Raw genomic sequence first — 12,553 nt, forward strand, 5'->3', positions numbered from 1 at the left:
CTCTGTCCTTCACATAAGAACTGGTGATTGTTTAAAGCCTTGTGTCCAGGATGGGCTCCATGGTGGGGGGCTGTCCTGTGCATTGCAGAACGGGGTAGAAGATGCATTTTATTTCTGTGTGTGTCCGCTTAGTCACTCAGTCATGTCCGACTCTTTGTGACCCCATGAACTGTAGCCTGCCAGGCTCCTACGTCTGCGGGATTCTCTAGGCAAGCATACTGGAGTGGGCTGCCACTCCTTTCTCCAGGGGATCTTCTCAACCCAGGGATCGAACCCAGGTCTCCTGCATTGCAGGCAGATTCTTTACACCATCTGAGCTACCAGGGACACCCCCATTTGGTTTGGGCAGAGACAGATACTGCCCCCAGTGGAGAACCACAGCAAGCCACAGGAAACTGAAGTCATCTGGGCTGTCATTACAGGCCGCCAAGGAACCCAGAGGGTGGAGACAACGGAGCCTGGGGACCTGGCCACGTGTCTGCCTGCTGCGGTCTCGTGTGCACGAGTCACTTGTGGTAAGTGGGCGCGGCAAGTGCCCTGTGGTCCGGGGGGAGCCAAGGGCCCGCCCCCCACAGCCTGGGCCAGGTGGTGCTCCCGAGGCCCTACCTGACTGGGTGCAAGACTTCATGTGCTCGGGCCAGTGGGCCTGCTGGCAGGGGTAGTCGCAGTAGCTGGTATTCCAGCAGCAGTAGAAGATGGCCTCCTTCTTGCAGTTGGCGCACCACTGCTTCTTCTTGGTCTCGTCCACCGCCTGCTGCTTCTCCAGCTCCAGCTGCTTCTTCACCTCAGCAATGAGCCGGTCCCGCTCCTGCTCTAGGCTCTGCCGCATCTCGGCCATGGTCAGCTCTGCCAGGGGAGGGCAGGGGAGAGGATGCCAACTTCACCCCCCATCCCAGGCCGTGGGCTCATTCACAGCAGGTCAGACAGTGGATCCTGACAGCTATGAATCTCTGGCTCGGGGATGCCCTGGTCATATGAGCCAATGCAGAGAGTCACCCAGCCTCCCTGAGCTCCAACGTCCTCATCTGTAAAACGGGCATTCACCGTGCCAACCTGAGGAACTGTTTGTGATCAGGAATGTCAGGTCCTGAGGATAATGATAATGGGGCCCCGTGGTGACTCTGCAGGAAGTGCTCACATAAATCCTCAGAACAATCCCCACTCAATTCATTTTGAAATTTATCATTTGTATAAGCTTTTTTTTCTATCAAATACTTACACAGTACCTGTGATCTGTAGGCACTGTTGTAAACACTTTATAAATATGAACTCTTTTAATCCTTACACTAATCTTAAGGAGGTGACTACTACTATTCTACCCATTTCACAGATGAGGAAACTGAGGCACACAGCTAAGATGGGCAGAACTGGGGCTGCAACTTGGATATACTTCCTTCTCGAAGTGTTTGGTGGCAGCGGATCTAATCTTCCAGACAGGGCAGGGCCTCCGCACTGATCATTAGGCCAGGACAATTACCAGAATGCTCAGGCTACTGAGATGTCTCTCAATTTTACAACAGGTCACAGCTCACACGCAGGGGCAGCTACCACAGCTGCTGGGATGAATTTGCTGCTGATGTTGGTGTTTGGAAGAGAGGAGAGGGGGTTCCCGCCAGCTCCTGCTTCATACCTGGTTTCTCCAGGCTAGACTCCCCAGGATGCTGTGTTCTCCCCAGGAGTGGTACATCCCCCTGGCCTCCTTCTGACCCAGTTCACCCCTGGGCCCAACTCTAGACACGCCAAGAAGTTCCTATTCAGAACCTTCGTCAATGCAGACCAGGCCAGCAGCACTCACCCAAGTTGTGTTTCATTTCTGAGAGCTCCTGCTGGTGCAGCCACTGGAGTTTCTCTATCTCAATCCTCAGCCTGCGGATCTGTAAGAGGACAGAAGACTTACAAAGCGCATCTGGGTGCCTGTTGCCAACAGGGCTCAGAAGCTCCAGCTCTCACTATGGGTTAATGTCACGTGCTGAGTCAAAGGGCAGCAGCCTGGTCTCTGCTGGCCTCCCCCAGATGGGTGCCAGTGAGTTAGTCCAAATTCGTGAGAAATTCTGCTTCAAAAAACCAAATACAAGTGGTCTATCTTTTCCAAGAGATGCTCTAGGAAAAGCCATTTAAAGTGAAAAAAGAAGACAGATTTTCAAAATAAATAGTACAGTGAATCCCCTACATACAAACAAGTTCCATTCCTAGAGCCCGTTCACAAACCCAATTTGTTCATAAGTCCAACAAAGTTAGCCTAAGCAACCAACTAACACAAGTGGCTGCATAGTCCAGCACCAGCTACATCACCGCTGCTTTTATGCTTGCTTCCGGACACCCTGGGCTTGAAATAAAGATACTGTAATACTGCACTCTCCACAGTAAAGTACCAAGGCACAATCACTTGTGGAAGATGTACGCACATGACAATGTACGCCAGACACGTGAACTAACTTACGTGATCGGACATGCAAACATTCGCGTCTTTGAAAGTTCCCAATGTGAAGGTTCACACGTAAGAGATTTACTATATGTAAAAGCTTTGAGCAGGACTTTGGCCTAAAAAAATAAAACTAAAACATCCTAAAAACAGCTTTATCTTATCTCGGACCTAAAGTTTTGGGTGGGGGCCATAATCATTCACCTGAAATCCCAAAGCTTAACCATTCTGGAAACCATAGGGTATTTGGGGTGGAGGTAGGAGGATTATATTTGGGGCCAAATTCACTTGGAGAGAAGAAAATATAAACCCAAACTGAACTGATACAAGGCTGTTGACAGTGTTTAATCATCACCATGGTTCTTAACTGGGATGACTTTTGCCCCCCTCCTCTGTCTATGACGCTGCAGTGCCTGGAGACATTCTGGGTTGTTTCTGGCATCCAGAGGGTAAAGACCAGGAATTCTGCTCAACATCCCAGACAGACAGGACGGCCCCCACCATGGCGAAACATCTGGCACCAACGTCAGGAGCTTCAAGGCTGAGAAATCCTGATTTTTCCAACACGGTGGGAACAATCTTTCTGTATCACTGCAGAAATGTTGTCTCTAACTGTGAAAGGGGGCTGCATATTACCTCGTTAAAATCTGGAATATTCTGACATCTTTCAAGACCCAAGGTTTCAGGTAACCCCACATCAATTAAATGAACAAAAAGGAATAAAGTATGGTGACAGGTCAGGGTGAGGGAGAGGAGGTTTTTCTAAAAACAGCATTTGGCCTTGTTGTTTGACACCCCAGCATAATCATAAAGATGGTCATATAGCAAAAATACCTAAAGAGATTCATCGATTTTTCTTGGGACCTCCCTGAAATCTTTACATTCACACAGCTCTCTTGGGACTTCCCTGGCAGTCCAGTGGCTAAGATTCCATGCTCCTAATGCAGAGGACACAGGTTCAATCCCTGGTCAGGGAACTAGAATCCTATAAGCGGCTCAGTGTGGCAAAAAAAAAAGCTGAAGCACACAGTTCTCTGTTTAAGGCCCATCAGAGCATCTTCCTGGAGACGTCCCCCTCTTTTTCCGGGTGCCAGCCTCACTCTGCCTGCCCTCTCACATCAATGGCTCCTCATGGGGTTCCCCTCACTTTCCATCGTGACTTTCAATGATCTGAACAAGTCTTGCCACTTGTCATTTCCCCGAGGGACCCGTCTGCAGCCAGTTTGCACTGACATTATCCTAGGAAGAAAATTCAGGGAGGCTTTTCTTTTATTTTTTTTTTGGCTTTTCTTTTTAAAAAAAAAAATAAGTGGTCACTTCCTAAGTGGATATTTCCATGTTTTAACCACTCCATTCTCTAAGTAATCACCTAAATTGAGGAAGCTTGGGATACTACCTCTTGAACACCAAGATCACTTGAATAAAAAAGTCCAAACTTCAGGAGATGCCGAAGGAGCCAATTTCACACGGGGCCAAAATAACCGGTTTCTGGTTTCGCCAGTGGGTCAATCACTCGGGCTCTGGTTTCAGCTGTTCGGGTTAGAAGTGAGGTGATCGCAGAGAGCAGGGTGTGTCTCCACAGCACCAGCTTCCTAGCCAACTGAAAAAATACCCTCAACACCGCCATCAAGGCAGAGCGAGCCTGGGGACCAGAGCCAGAACCTGAGAGGGGTTTCCAGAGAACTTCTTCAGGGCGCCCCCATATCAGCCCAGAGAAGACACCCTGAGCAGACAGGGAGTGAAGAACGGGAGGGAGGCTCACGGGAGAGGAGACACATGTGGACACAGCGCTGGTTCACGCTGTTTTACGGCAGGAGCTAAACACTGCAAAGCAATTTCACTCCAGTTTTTAAAAACTTTAAAAAAATATATGAAGCACAGATAACAACCACAAAAAAACAAGAATGACATGTGTCACCTCTGACCTCAGCTATGGTGCTTCCAGTAGTGTTCTTAGAAAGATCGTTATATATTTCCGTCATCGTGCCTTTTATTGCATCCATCATCTGAAAAGATAAAAACAGAAGCAATTTAGGTGATCAACTTCCCTGAGACTTTTCCTAGATGACATGTATCTAAAATCGATCTGTACAAAAGCAAAGGAAACCATAAACAAAACAAAAAGACAACCTCACAATGGGAGAAAACATTTGCAAATGAAGCAACCAACAAGGAATTAATCTCCAAAAAGGAATTACTCTCCAAAATACCCAAACAGCTCATGCAGCTCAATATAAAAAAAAAAAAACAACGCAATCAAAAAATGGGGGGGAAAGATCTAAATAGACATTTCTCCAGAGAAGACATACAGATGGCCAACAAACACACGAAAAGATGCTCAAAACCACTAATGATTAGAGGAATGCAAATCAAAAGTACCCTGAGGTGTCACCCTCACACCAGTCAGAATGGCCATCATCAAAAAAATCTTAAATGATAAATGCTTTGGAAACGGTGTGGAGAAAAGGGAACCCTCCTACACTGTTGATGGGAACATAAATTGGTACGGCCACTAGAGAGAACTATATGGAGGTTCCTTAAAAAACTAAAAACAGAGCTACCATGTGAGCCAGTAATCCTCCTCCTAGGCATGTATCTGAAGAAAACCATAATTCAAAAGGAGGCATGCGCCCCAATGCTCACTGTAGTGCTATTGACAATAGCCGGGGCACGGGCAAAACCTACAATGTCCATTGACAGAAGAACGGATACAGAAGACGTACCTACATACAACAGAGTACTACTCAGCCACAAAAAAGGCATGGAATAGTGCCATCTGCAGAGACGTGGCTGAACCTAGAGACCGTCACACAGAGTGAAGACAGACAGATAAATGTTGTCCAACATCGCTTCCATGTGGAAGCCAAGAAAACGGCAGGGATGAACTTACTGGCAAAGCAGCAACAGTCACAAATGTAGCAAACAAACTTTCGGCTACAAAAGAGGGGGTTGGGGGAGTGGGGAGATTCCGAATGGGAGACGGGGACTGACATTTATACACCACTACGTACACAACAGATAACTCCCGAGAACCTACTGTCCAACACAGGGAACTCTCCTCAATGCTCTGTGGTGACCTAAAGGGGCACACACCCGCGGAGCCCTCCCACATTACAGGAGGGACAGGAGGGGACGGGAGACCAAACCAGGTCGCAGATCTGGCCCAGCCACTGCCAAGACTCCCCTGTGCTATGCAGTCTGCTCCAACTCAGCAAGAAAACAGGACAAACAGCACCCTTGTATCTGATGCCCGAGATTTCTTCCTGCCATTAAGTCTTGCCATCCACAACTCTCTCTAAGCCCCAGGCATAAAACAAGGATAATAACACTGCCCCCTTGTAGGGTGTATACAAGGATTAAATGAGAAAAAGAGGAGACTGTGGTTCAGTATCTGCTGAGGAGTTCATAAAGAAATACCTGTTTTCTTATTTTCACAAAAGAATTAACTCTCAAGAACATGTGATCGCAAAACTGCTGCCAACTCCAAAAGAGTAACCCCCATTTCACCCCCAAAATAGGCGGAAAATGAATAAAGTATCTGTTGAAATATTAGTTCTCCCCCTTGTTGCAGGGACCACAGGGGGATGTTGCCAGCAAAAACACTTCGTGCTTTATGGTCAGTCATTCTGTACGGGCCTCCCTGCTCAGGTCCATTTAAAATATTCAAAGGAAATTGCTTTACGAGAAAACTTTAGAGAGTGGATGAAATCCAATACTTTACTAATGCCATAGTTACATTCCATTTTAAAGAAATCATGAATTTGTGGACTGACCTTCGTTCCCACTTCCAAATATAGCAAAGAACTCAACATTAATAAAAAGAGCCCTTCTGCCAAAACACACAAATCTGGGTCTTCAACTCTGGGTCACCTCAGACACAAGCAAGTTCACCAGCTCCAAAACTATGTCACTGAGTTCATTTTCTTAACTGCAAAGAAAATGCCTATCAAAATGTTCATTCCTCAATTTTGCCCCATGAGTAAGGGGGAGAACTCTAAGAGATGGAATAAAAAGGGCTGCAGGAGCGGATAACACTGGCTTGGTGTGAACACCAGCCTGAGCTGCGTGGCAGCCTCAGTTTTCTCATCTGTAAATGGACAACTCGGACCAAATCAACGGAAGGCGATACAAGAAGTCCAATCAATGGCAAGCAAATGAGAAACCATTTGGGGGGACTTCCCTGGTGGTCCAGTGGCTAAGCTTCTGCACCAATGCAGGGGGCCTGGGTCTGATTCCTGGTCAGAGAACAAGATCCCACATGCGAACTAAGAATCTGCACACCACAACTAAAGACCTGGAACAGCCAAATAGATAAATAATTTAAAAAAATAAATAAATAAGGAAAAGGAAGCCATTTAAGCAATACCAGACATCTTAAATCAGTCATTTTAAAAAATTACCCTCTTGTAATTCTACAACAGATCTTGTTAGGAAGAAAGTCTCCACGTGGTACCATTAATTCTTTTTTTTTACTATAACTTATTTACGCATTTATTTTTGGCTGTGCCAGGTCTTTGTTGCTCCACAAGCTCTGATCTAGGTGCAGTGAACGGGGGCTACTCTCTAGTTGCAGCGCACAGGCTTCTCACTGCGGCGGCTTCCTGTGTCGGATGGAGAGCACGGGCTCCAGGCACAGGCTTTAGCAGTTGCGGCTTCCAGGCTCGGGAGTTGCGGTACATGGGCTTAGTTGCTCTAGAGTGTGTGGGAGCTTCCCACATCAGGGATGGAACCCATGTCTCCTGCACTGGCAAGCGGATTCTTTACCAACAAGCCACCAGGGAAGCTTGCATTAACTCTTTAACACTTTCATGCTAATCACTTTTTAACAGAAGAAAAGATGGACTCAGGCTTCAATCATTGAAGAACAGGATCTGGTGAGTGTAGACTGAATTTTATTTCTGTTAAGTCACTATAAATGAAAACATGAAGTCAATCCTAGTTCAAGGTGATGAACAGGTAAGACAAAAACCCTGAGGATCCTCCAACTAATAAAAATAATTGGGAAAAAAAAAATTAATAAAAGACCAACCACCAATAAAAAAAAAAAAAAACCCTGAGGATGCAATCATACTTAACAGGTGAACCCTTCCTGTTCTGAAACTCAGGGACTCGATAAAAATTCTTGTGTTTTATTCAAAAGGGGGGAACAGAAATACTAAATAAGAGATGTTACCCCCAGACTTGGGTTTTCTCTCTTTGGCCACGCTGACTCAAGCAGGGTTGCTTTAAAAAGCCACCTGTAAGAACGGTAGGTTTGTGGACCCTGAAGAGCTGTGGTCAGCAGGCCTGGTGTGAATTCACAAGGCAGCTTAAAGCCAGGTCAAGCCGATACTCTAGATCCTGGCTGCTACCATTCAAATGCCAGTTAGACGTTCACGGATTATGCGACCCTGGACAAGTGGTGTGGCCTGGCCAGTTCTCAGCGTGCTCGTCTGTAAAATGGGTGTGAGGACGTCCCTGGCAGTCCAGTGGTTGAGACTCTGCCTTCCACTGTGGGGGTACAGGTCTGATTCCCTAGTCAGGAAGCTAAGATCCCACAAGCCTTGTAGTCAAAAAACCAAAACATTATAAAAGAAGGAAAGTAAAGCAATAGTGCAACAGATTCAATAAAGACTTTAAAAACTGTACAGATTTTTTAAAAAAAAGTTACTAATAAGAAGCCCAGTGAAAAGTTAGGCAGCAACCTGCTTTCATCTTACAACTATGTATCAAGCGCTGTTCTAGGCCCCAGCAGAGAGCAGAAGGACTCCCCAAGGAGCTGCAATTCTGGTGGTGATTTTCACTCCCTGGATTCTACAGACAGCAACCTGAATGTCACTCCAGGGCAGTCTCATCTGACAGCGAGGAGAGCTGCAAGCTTTACTTGCCCAAATTCAACAGTGAGCATGAAATCACTTGGCAAATTAAGAGAGAAGTGGAGAAGAGGGATATGGTGGGGGACAGAACGCATTGGGAGTCTGGGATTAGCAGATGCAAACTATTATACATAGAATAAAAAAAAAAAAACTATTATGCATAGAATAAACAACAAGGTCCTCCTGTATAGCACAGGGAACTACAATCATTACCCTGTGATAAACCAGAATAGAAAGGAATATGAAAAAGTGCATGTGTATATAACTGAATCATTTTGCTATACAGTAGAAATTAAGACAACACTGTACATCACACATACTTCAATAGAACAAATTTTAAAAGAGAGAAGACAGAACCTGCAGAGAGGGTGCCCACAAGTGAACACAGAGCAGGCGAGCCCGCCCACCACACCCCTCCACAAGGAACATGCCGAGAGGACAGGTGAGTTGGGGAGGGACTCCACCCTTCCCGATCCCCTCTAATTCCTGGAAGGACCCAAGGCTGGTCCTCCCTGATCCCGCCACAGGCACTCACTTTGCTAGTATACTTGGCGATGTCTGCAGCGACATCAGCTGAAGCGGTGGCGATGGGCAGGTCTGCGCTGACCGAAGATGCGAGGGTGCTCGTGGTCCCTGAGCTGGTGACCAGGGGCGACGACTGGGTGCTGGTCACCAGGGTGATGGTGGAGGTGGATGGGCTCTGCGTGATCTCTTTCTGCTGGACAGCTGGGAAAGCAAAGGTTCTTGGTCACCCCACTGCCTCGGGAAGGCTGTCCCAGCTCGAAGCTGTGGTGGGAGCAGGGCCCGATCCACACCGTTCGAGTTTCTCTGCTTTCAAGGGACAAAGATTCTCTCGTCAGCCAAACTCGAGCGAGGCTCCTCCGAGCCCTTTCTCAGTGGGGCCTCCACCTGGGTCTTTAAGGACTAATATGGTTTCCAACAGCTCAAGGCTGCATCCCTAGGATGACCCCCAGCCCTTTCAAGTCCCCACCTAAGAAAACTAAGGCTGCCGATAGAATTGCCTATTTGCTCCAGTCAACACCTAACAATAGGGCCCACTGCCCAGTCTCTATGGGAGGGCAGAAGTCTACCTTTAAGAGGTACCAGAGTCAGCAAACCCAGACATTTCACACGGACCAACACCCCCTTACCACTTTGTGTAAAACTGTCCCTTTCTGACTCTACAGAGCCCCCACAATTCCCCCTCCCTATTCCCAAATTCTCCCTTTAAAACCCCAGCCCCCTGTGTACACGTTGGAGTTCACTTCAGTTCATGCTGGACATTTTGCCCTACTGCAATAGTATACAGCAGATTAAAATCTATCCTAACTACTTCAACTAGTGGCCAGCCTTGTTTATCTTTAACAGGACAATCTGGGAATTAGGAACCATACCATCAATGAGCTCCTTCTTGCCAGCTCCCAAGTTCCCCAGGAAGGCTCATTATACTTAAGGGCGATGAGTTCAGGAGACTGGAACTGACCCTCCCAACCTGAAAGATCCCAGACTCGGTTCTGCCCCAGCAACTCTTCAGACAGCAGGATCAATCCGGCTATACATCCAATCGCTCAGTCTCCCTCAACCCCAATCTTTGAAGGGTTTCACTGGGGGCCCAGGTCAGGATCTGGCTACTCTTTCACTTCACAACCTGCTGCAACTCTCAAGAATTCTACACGCAACAGTGCACTCAGTACGTGAGAGTTTCGATCAAGGAGCCCAACCATGAAGGATCTCGAGGTGGATTTCCCCATGAAACAAGCCCTGTGTCAGTCCTCAAGAGAGTTGGACAAAGTAGTACCCATCAGATCAGCGCTTTGTTCGGCTTTACATCAGCCTAGATGGAGCCTCCAGCTGGGAGCTGTATTCCACGCTTCAGCAACGGTTCCTGATGCTGGCTCTTCTTGCGCTGAGGGGCTAAGCCCTACTTATTAAGGTATCCTTTACTATCCACTTCTCATCCTGTACTCTTTCAAAAATAATGCCCAGGGGTTCACGGGCATGCACAAGGAAACTTATACAGAGGTATTCATTGCAGCACTGCTTACAACAGGAAAAAACTGGAAGCAACCTAAATGTCTATCCATAGGGGAATACTTTATTAAATAAACTGTGGAATACTACGCAGCAGTCCAAAAGAATCAGGGAGAGCTATATGTACTGACATGGATGGACCTCCAAAACATGCTGATGGGTGGGGGAAAAAAAAAAGGCAAGGATGGTACCATTTTTATGTTTCCAAAAAGAAAAAAAAAAAGTAATACCTTTATGAAGTCATATATATATATACATAAATATATATGCATACATGCATTAAAAAAAGATCTCATGGTTAACAATAACCTCTGAGAAAGGGTGGAGAATGAAATAGAACGTCAATCAAGACAGCATATTTTTGTGTGTCTAGGCATCTATTTCACCCCTTTCTAAGAAGACGTGGATGTACTGTTTACAAAATGAAAAAGGAAAAAGAAAAGTACAAAAAAGCAAGCTGCAAAACAATTTTTAAAAATAATGCCAAATGGAATGTGTCAGGCCTCCAGGATACGGCGGCCAGGCAACAAAGGGGAACTGAAAAAAAATAAAACGAGGACGATTTTTCTCCTGTCCATGTGGCGAAAAGGGAGCGGGCGCCACGGAGAGCAGGGGGGGAGGCTCGGTACCTTTCACAGCCTGTCTGGTCTGATATCTCGTCCCCTGGGAAGACTGAGGCTGCTGCTGCTGGCTCTGCTGCTGCTGGCGCTGCATCTTCTGCATGTGCCACTTTTGGGAGGACGTTTGAAACTTACTTGATGAGTTCCACACGACCCGCTGCACGGCCGGGGCAGTCTCCTTCGGTAAAAGCGGCCTCTGCTTTTTCACCGGGCTTCCCGCGGTGGAGGTGGTGGCGGCGGCGGAGGCGGCAGCCGGGGCCGTGACCGTGGACGTGGTGCTGGTGCTGGCCGTGACCCCAGCCGTGGGAGTCTGGGAGGATGAGCGAGTGAGAACCGGCGTCTCGGGGGGAGACTGGCTGCCCGCTGTGGTGGATGGTGGAGCTTTACCTACAACTGAAGCCAAGGCATGAAGAAACAAAGCAGAAAACAGACGGGACTCAGGCTGACCTGCAGGGTCTCCAGGCCAGTGAGTTCTAGGCGACCACCCCAGGCTAGCATGCCAAGGACCTCCCCGTGAATGGGCACATTCTCACTGTACATGCTTAGGCCACTTCTGCAGCAGGTTCTAGCTTAAAACATCAGCCTCCTTGGGTTACTGCTTGCTCACATTAGAGATACTTGTCAAGGCCTCCAGGGGACTGAGGCCAACATGACCCAGCCCCCGGCCCGGAGTTGCCCACCTGCTAGTCGATGACCCAGTGGATGAACAGAATCACTGCAAGTACCTCGTTCTACAAAGTTAAGAGTTCAGTAAGCAGTTTGAGAACAACTTCGCCAAAGTCCATCTGGAGATGAACAGGAATCCTTTCCTTGGCCAGGAAACCTACAGAGCATGTACCCCAAAGAACCAGACAGCCTCCCAATGGCCAAAGCATTGAACAACAATGAATCACCTAGTAAGAAGAGTATTATTGTCTTTCATCTCTTCTAATTCCTTCCAGAATAGTCTCAGTGTGGTCCTGGCAGCCTTGACACCTAACACTCAAGGGAACTCCACCCCAAGGCCAGAACCTTCCCCAGCACAATGGTATTTATGGAGAATTTAGAAGCCTTGCTTTTGTTTTGACTGCAGTTATTCCTGTTACATCTTTTTGCAGAGCACAAAATACTATTTCACCTACTGTGTGGTAGTCAAGTTTAAGTCCAAAATTGAGTTCAATTTTTTTTTTTAAAAGAGTTGCTGCTTCTGATAAAAATATAGATTAAGTCAATAATTGTACGAGCAGGTCTTGGGAATGGCAAAAAGAATGAATGTGAGTGAGTGAGTTTGAAAAAAGCTGCCTTTTGGAGTGTATCTTCTGGGAGGAGCTAGGCTATGAGGGAGGAGGGCAGGATGTCAACAGGCAGCAGGGAGAATTTGGAGGGGAACAGTTTTAGCCAAGACATGCCCAGAAATAGGCAGCATTTTGGTGAGTGAGGGCAGGCAGTGAGACAGGCTGGTCCGAAGGCAGGTTAGAGCCAGAAGCCCTGAGCGGTGGAGAGGGGATGACCACCTGAGTGCTTGTCTGTAAGGGGCAGGGGGTGATTTACTAATGCAGGGACCCCAGGCCCTGCAGAGATGAACCTGCGTCCCCAGAGAGGATTCCCTGGGGTTCACACAAAAAACACGGGTGCAAGTCAGCATC

General features: G+C 47.3%; 1 protein-coding gene across 12 annotated transcripts in view; it reads right to left on the reverse strand.

The window, feature by feature from the left end:
- Positions 1-12,553, reverse strand: part of ZMYND8 (zinc finger MYND-type containing 8) — a 116,230-nt gene that overhangs the window by 9,493 nt on the left and 94,184 nt on the right. For all 12 annotated transcript variants that reach the window (XM_043480636.1, XM_043480634.1, XM_043480635.1 and 9 more), the window contains 5 exons: positions 11,064-11,321; positions 8,813-9,003; positions 4,348-4,428; positions 1,796-1,874; positions 607-846 (listed from right to left, as the gene is read on the reverse strand). In XM_043480636.1, coding sequence (XP_043336571.1) covers positions 607-846; positions 1,796-1,874; positions 4,348-4,428; positions 8,813-9,003; positions 11,064-11,321 — 849 coding nt within the window. The remainder of the gene's footprint in view (positions 1-606; positions 847-1,795; positions 1,875-4,347; positions 4,429-8,812; positions 9,004-11,063; positions 11,322-12,553) is intronic.

This window comes from Cervus canadensis, chromosome 10, assembly GCF_019320065.1.
Source record: "Cervus canadensis isolate Bull #8, Minnesota chromosome 10, ASM1932006v1, whole genome shotgun sequence".
Classification (NCBI taxonomy): domain Eukaryota; kingdom Metazoa; phylum Chordata; class Mammalia; order Artiodactyla; family Cervidae; genus Cervus; species Cervus canadensis.